Source organism: Semicossyphus pulcher, unplaced genomic scaffold (genome assembly GCF_022749685.1).
Source record: "Semicossyphus pulcher isolate SPU_LCO1_2020_fin unplaced genomic scaffold, fSemPul1.0.p SCAF_11, whole genome shotgun sequence".
In the NCBI taxonomy this organism is placed as follows: domain Eukaryota; kingdom Metazoa; phylum Chordata; class Actinopteri; order Labriformes; family Labridae; genus Semicossyphus; species Semicossyphus pulcher.
This window is the reverse complement of record NW_027211615.1, coordinates 2,068,122-2,075,232: the sequence shown is the minus strand read 5'-3', so window position 1 is coordinate 2,075,232 and position 7,111 is coordinate 2,068,122. Positions and strand designations below refer to the sequence as shown.

The following is a 7,111-nucleotide window of genomic DNA, read 5'->3' as shown; positions in this document are numbered from 1 at the left end:
GGCAGAGCCGTGATCTGTGGTCGAGTTGTGATCATGGTGGAGCCGTGATCATGGTGCACTGTAAACCCAAACGTTCAAATTAATTAAATACATTAACTAGTGTAAACTTAATTATTGGAAAAAGTTCTACTAACTTAAATATTTTCAGTTCCTGTGACTTTTTCTTTCTTTTTGAGTTAGCTAAGCTCATCATTTTTGATTTACTTGAACTATCTAGCAGATTAATGAAGCACCACTCTAAAAGTATAATTTCACTGTACTTATTTCTACTGTTTCAATTTAAATGCGTGCGTCTGACGTCAGCAACGTCAGTAACGGTAGGCTGTGGGAACGCGGGGCTCGGAAGTCAAGAAAGCTCCACAAATGCCTGCAGTAAGATGGAACTACGCTCTTATCTTCGGCAGTAATCAGCATTTGTCTCACCGTAAGTGTTAAATATTTATATGTCTTTATATTTTAAAGCATTTGTTGATATTTTGGGATCGATAACGTTGAGCTAGTGTTGATAATTGCCAGCTAACATTAGCCAGCAGTTGAGTCAGGAGATTCACATTAATGCTTGAATTATTTGCACAAAGGTACTGTAGAATGTAAACTTGTAATATACGTTCAAATGTTCGTTTGAGAGTAATGAAACATTAGAGGAAAGAATTATGACTGCGTGCAGAAGATCGTTTAAAGTAGCATTGTATTCCTAACTTCAGGGAAACCGGGGCTACAGTTGGTGATGCTTTGAAACCAGACAGTAATGAACCTGTCCAATGCGCATTTTCCGTCCAACTCTTTCAAAACTGGTTGAAAAGTGTACGTTTTTCATCGACTTTTTAAAGATAATTAAACGTCTATGTTTGGACGTCTTTTCAACGGAAAAATGCGCACTGGGTAACGTCAGCGATGAAGAGACAGCGCGGGTGACGGTAAGTATAAAGTTAGCAGTGACGTTAGCTGTAAACATAGCGGTGCAGTGTCAGTGTGTGTACAGTCTAGGCTATTTGTCGGTGAGTAAATGCTATAACTCCGTTTAAAGTGAAGGGGGTTAGCTCCGAAGATAGCGACAACTTCAGGTCAGTCTCACTTAAGGTGGACTGACCTTTAAGGTGGAACAGCTATTCTTATTTTAATGACAGCAGCAGCTCAGCCTTTTGTTATTGTGGTTGTTGTTGTTTTTACACAAATCCCGTCATGTACCATATACTACGGTGACATGCAAAAAAAAGAAGATACTACCCAAGCAGAGTTGTAAGTATCATTTGTTCTTATCAGTGATGCAGAGCAGGGTTAGCCCAGTCATTTATATGCCCTTTAAATGCACATTTCAGCAACATTTTTCTGAATCTGTTCTCTTCTGTCATTTCAGAAAGCATTTTAAAAAATCATCGCAGAGCTCATGGACCTCTTGGCTGCTCTCAAAATGGAGTCTGAGGTTATACGGATTAGCTCTTTTACCTGTTTTTCTTTGTTGATAACATGTCACATTCTGTGGAGGTTAAAGTGGTAGTTGTGGTTCTTACTCACTTGTTTACATATCTTGCAGGTGAAGCTATGGCAAAGTGACACAGACAAAAAGTCGTTAGACAGTCCAGGTGATGCTTTCGTTCTCGCCACAGGGAAAGAGTTGACAGGTCAAACTTGGGGTATTTATTACACTTGTATGGAGGAACAAGTACCACTGTTTGGGGAAGAACCACAACTATCACATTAGTTATATTATTATATTACTCTTGAACTGACTTATTGATATTGCTGTATTGTCCTTCCGCTCTGTTTTTAAATTTAGGTGAATGCAGAATTTAAACATCACAAGCCAGAGCCTGCCCAGCACATTCTACGCTGAGCTTGACCCCCATCTTCCCCGACTGATAAATATGTGAGTAGGTTTTTAGTGTATATATATTCTGATTGGACTGTTTAAAATTAGGTTTATTCAGTAAACTTCACTTCTATTCTATTCTCCCTATTGTTTTAGGGACATCATGACATCCACACAAGGTTAACCACCCTTCTCCATGCCCTGCCTCTGTATCTGCGTGAGGAAGTCTTTCAGAACCTGCACAGTGAGTCTCCTTGAATGATTACCAATACCACTCTATATTAAGTGAACAGTTCATCAAAATGCACATTTTCTCACTTACCCTTGTTCAGTCTGTCTGTCCATATTCACTACCAGTCAAAAGTTTGGACACACTTTCCCATTCACTTGTATGGGAAAATGTGTCCAAACTTTTGACTGGTATTGTAGTTTGGGTGATTGAGAGGTTTGGTCTTCCCATTACTAATGAATGAGATCAGTGTTGTTTTGTTCACAGCAATACGGAGGTCTGGTAAAAGTTTATATAGAATATATATATATATACTTTTTTAACTAAAATATGAACAACTTTCTGCACTATACCGCACCTATCCAAGATCAAGGACCAGATCTACTCTAAAATGTACTCAAATTTTCTACTAAAATGTCTTTTTGTGTCTTATCCCTATTACCGTGGCATAACAGTGTGTAAAATGGAAGTGGGCAAGAAAATACTGTTCAATAGAAGACATTTACTCAAACTGTTAAAGTTGGTTTTACTCGATGTAATTGAGGCAATCACTTGCCACAATTTTTTTAAGTTTGGAGTCACATGGTTTTAAGTTTCACAACCAATGTGTTTGTGTTGAGATTAATTATGAATAATGACAAAAGAGACTAATAAATATTGAGTTTTGTTAACAAAACAGAGTTTGTTTGTGTACTCATTTTGTTTAAGTTCTGTTAACTTAATCCCTTGGGATAGGTGAATAAAAACTTTAAGTCACATGAACTAAAAATCTTTGAGTTGGCTTAATAAGCACTTTAATTTAACTGTAATCAAAAGGTATGTGTAGCATGTAATCTAAATATTTAAGCTCTGAAAACACTTGACTTTTAAGTTAATAAACTTAAAAAAATTAAGGCAATCAATTGCCTTAATTTTTTTAAGTTCTGCTAACTTATTCGGGTTTACAGTGTGGAGCCGTGATCTGTGGCGGGGTTGTGATCCCTGGTGGAGCCGTGATCCATGGTGGAGCCGTGATCTATAGTCGAGCTGTGATCTGTAGTCGAGCTGCGATCTGTGGTGGAGCTGTGATCCATGGTGGAGCCCTGATCTGTGGCGGAGCTGTCATCTGTGGTAGAGCCGTGATCCATGTAGGAGCTGTGATCTGTGGTCGAGCTGCGATCATGGTGGTGCTGTGATCCATGGTGGAGCTGCGATCTTTTTGGCTAGCTGTGATCTATGGCGGAGCCGTGATCTGTGGTGGAGCTGTGATCATGGTGGAGCTGTGATCCACCATGATCACAGCTCCACCACTGATCACAATCAGTGGTGGAGCTGTGATCGATGTTGGAGCTGTGATCTGTGGTGGAGCTGCGATCTATGGTGGAGCTGTGATCTGTGGTGGAGCTGTGATCAATGGTGGAGCTGTGATCTGTGGTGGAGCTGTGATCAGTGGTGGAGCTGTGATCTGTGGTGGAGCTGTGATCAATGGTGGAGTTGTGATCTGTGGTGGAGCTGTGATCAGTGGTGGAGCTGTGATCAATGGTGGAGCTGTGATCTGTGGTGGAGCTGTGATCTGTGGTGCAGCTGTGATCTATGGTGGAGCTGTGATCAATGGTGGAGCTGTGATCTGTGGTGCAGCTGTGATCTGTGGTGGAGCTGTGATCTATGATCGAGCTGCAATCTGTGGTGGAGCTGTGATCTGTGGTGTAGCTGTGATCTGTAGTAGAGCTGCGATCTATGGTGGAGCTGTGATCTATGGTGGAGCTGTGATCTGTGATCTAGCTGTCATCTATGGTGGAGCCGTGATCTATGGTGGAGCTGTGATCTATGGTGGAGCCGTGATCTATGGTGGAGCTGTGATCTGTGGTCTAGCTGTCATCTATGGTGGAGCCGTGATCTATGGTGGAGCTGTGATCTGTGGTCTAGCTGTCATCTATGGTGGAGCCGTGATCTATGGTGGAGCTGTGATCTATGGTGGAGCTGTGATCAATGGTGGAGCTGTGATCAATGGTGCAGCTGTGATCTATGGTGGAGCTGTGATCTGTGGTCTAGCTGTCATCTATGGTGGAGCCGTGATCTATGGTGGAGCCGTGATCTATGGTGGAGCTGTGATCTGTGGTGGAGCTGTGATCTATGGTGGAGCTGCGATCTGTGGTGTAGCTGTCATCTATGGTGGAGCCGTGATCTATGGTGGAGCTGTGATCTGTGGTCTAGCTGTCATCTATGGTGGAGCCGTGATCTATGGTGGAGCTGTGATCTATGGTGGAGCTGTGATCAATGGTGGAGCTGTGATCAATGGTGCAGCTGTGATCTATGGTGGAGCTGTGATCTGTGGTCTAGCTGTCATCTATGGTGGAGCCGTGATCTATGGTGGAGCTGTGATCTATGGTGGAGCTGCGATCTGTGGTCTAGCTGTCATCTATGGTGGAGCCGTGATCTATGGTGGAGCAGTGATCTATGGTGGAGCTGTGATCTATGGTGGAGCTGTGATCTGTGGTGCAGCTGTGATCTATGGTGGAGCTGTGATCTGTGGTGGAGCTGTGATCTGTGGTGGAGCTGTGATCTGTGGTCGAGCTGACAGACAGACAGGCAGGAAGGAAGGCAGACAGACAGGCAGACAGGAAGGCAGACAGACAGACAGACAGACAGACAGGCAGGCAGACAGACTGGCAGGCAGACAGGCAGGCAGCAAGGAAGGCAGACAGACAGACAGGCAGGCAGACAGGCAGGCGGGCAGGCAGACAGGCAGGCAGACAGACAGACAGAGGGCGGCTGTGGCCCAGGACCAGGCCTCTCTCTAGTCCATCACCTGTGTGTACCCATAAAAGATACTTAACCCCATGTTTTACATTTCTCCTAAATTATGTGCAAATAGAACTCATATTTTAGAAGCAAATGCGCTGAAGACTGAACTGAACTGCATTTTCAGTTCCATTTAGTTCATTTCCAACAGAAAACAATCCGTGGTGGAGCTGTGATCTGTGATCGAGCAGTGATCTGTGGGGGAGCTGTGATCTGTGGGGGAGCTGTGATCTATGGGGGAGCTGTGATCTATGGTGGAGCTGTGATCTGTGGGGGAGCTGTGATCTATGGTGGAGCTGTGATCTGTGGTCGAGCTGTGATCTATGGCGGAGCTGTGATCTGTGGTCGAGCTGTGATCTATAGTGGAGCTGTGATCTGTGGTGGAGCTGTGATCTGTCGTGGACCTGTGATCTGTGGTGGAGCCGTGATCTATGGTGGAGCTGTGATCTATGGTGGAGCTGCGATCTGTGGTCTAGCTGTCATCTATGGTGGAGCTGTGATCCTTGGTGGAGCTGCGATCTGTGGTCGGGCTGTGATCTATGGTCCAGCTGTGGCCTATGGTGGAGCTGTGGTCTGTGGTCAAGCTGTGATCGTGGTCGAGCTGCGATCAGTGGTCTAGCTGTGATCTGTGATCGAGCTTTGATCAGTGGTCTAGCTGTGATCTGTTGTGGAGCCGTGATCTGTGGTGGAGCTGTGATCTATGATCGAGCTGCGATCAGTGGTCTAGCTGTGATCTGTTGTGGAGCCGTGATCTGTGGTGGAGCTGTGATCTATGGTGGAGCTGTGATCTGTCGTGGACCTGTGATCTGTGGTGGAGCTGTGATCTATGGTGGAGCTGTGATCTGTCGTGGACCTGTGATCTGTGGTGGAGCTGTGATCTTTGGTGGAGCTGTGATCTGTAGTCGAGCTGCAATCTATGGTGGAGCTGTGATCTATGGTGGAGCTGCGATCTGTGGTCTAGCTGTCATCTATGGTGGAGCCGTGATCTATGGTGGAGCTGTGATCTGTGGTGGAGCTGTGATCTGTGGTCGAGCTGACAGACAGGCAGGAAGGAAGGCAGACAGACAGACAGACAGAGGGCGGCTGTGGCCCAGGACCAGGCCTCTCTCTAGTCCATCACCTGTGTCCATCACCTGTGTGTACCCATAAAAGATACTTAACCCCATGTTTTACATTTCTCCTAAATTATGTGCAAATAGAACTCATATTTTAGAAGCAAATGCGCTGAAGACTGAACTGAACTGCATTTTCAGTTCCATTTAGTTCATTTCCAACAGAAAACAATCCGTGGTGGAGCTGTGATCTGTGATCGAGCAGTGATCTGTGGGGGAGCTGTGATCTGTGATGGAGCCGTGATCTGTGATCGAGCAGTGATCTATGGTGGAGCTGTGATCTATGGTGGAGCTGTGATCTGTGGTCGAGCTGTGATCTATGGTGGAGCTGTGATCTGTGGTCGAGCTGTGATCTATGGTGGAGCTGTGATCTATGGTGGAGCTGTGATCTGTGATCGAGCTGTGATCTATGGTGGAGCTGTGATCTATGGTGGAGCTGTGATCTGTGATCGAGCTGTGATCTATGGTGGAGCTGTGATCTATGGTGGAGCTGTGATCTGTGATCGAGCTGTGATCTGTGTGCTCTGTTTACTCCTGGGAGTTTTCCCACGCAAAATCTGGACCAATCAGAGAGCAGTTTCCCCGCCTTTTTGTCCGCTGGTAAAAGCTGCCTTGTGAACACAAACCAAACTGGAGGCAAAATTCAACCCTGTAACAATTTGGTCTTTGATTGGACCAAACAGTCGGATTTTAGGTGTGAAAGCAGCCAGCCTCTGTTCCCATGTAACTGTTTGAGTTATAACGAGCAGCACGTGTGCACATCCCACTGCTGAAAGTATCCTGTTTATTTCTGCTGTACATTTCATTGTATTTGAGGAAACACCATGCTAAGCTAACTGAGAGCTAACAGGACGCTGAAAGTTCAACATAGAGGCCTGTTTTTATTGGTCCAGACTTCACAAATGACAGCAGTATAAGTTTAATGAGTAAGTTTGTTCATCCTAACTGTGCATTGAAGTGTTAGTATTAATACATACAGCCTTGTTCCTCCTAGTCCTTAAGATGGCCCAGTTATAAACGAGGACACGGTCCTGTTAGTGACTCTCCTGTTGGCGACACAACAGAGCAGACAGAGCGCTAACACTCATGTGAAACCAGCCGTGATTGGATCCATGTTTAATGTGATAAATCACAGAAACTAAAAGACTTCTCTTTTCTTTTCTTGCTTATGTTTTCTTC

General features: G+C 45.0%; 1 protein-coding gene across 1 annotated transcript; it reads left to right on the top strand.

The window, feature by feature from the left end:
* Positions 1 to 3,310: 3,310 nt before the first annotated feature.
* On the top strand, positions 3,311 to 5,439 carry LOC138585247 (mRNA decay activator protein ZFP36L3-like). The gene is made up of 3 exons (XM_069657536.1): positions 3,311 to 3,398; positions 3,801 to 4,514; positions 5,012 to 5,439. Exons 1-3 carry the CDS (start codon positions 3,311 to 3,313, stop codon positions 5,437 to 5,439), a joined length of 1,230 nt encoding a protein of 409 aa, XP_069513637.1.
* Positions 5,440 to 7,111: the final 1,672 nt, after the last annotated feature.

What these genes read in the sequence shown, in the direction of transcription:
- LOC138585247 (XM_069657536.1), top strand. Translation starts at nt 3,311, where the DNA reads ATGATCACAGCTCCACCACTGATCACAATCAGTGGTGGAGCTGTGATC. An exon ending in TGGTGGAGCTGCGATCTATG is followed by an intron (nt 3,399 to 3,800) that starts GTGGAGCTGTGA and finishes TCTGTGATCTAG; the next exon opens with CTGTCATCTATGGTGGAGCC. An exon ending in TGGTGGAGCTGTGATCTGTG is followed by an intron (nt 4,515 to 5,011) that starts GTGCAGCTGTGA and finishes GTGATCGAGCAG; the next exon opens with TGATCTGTGGGGGAGCTGTG.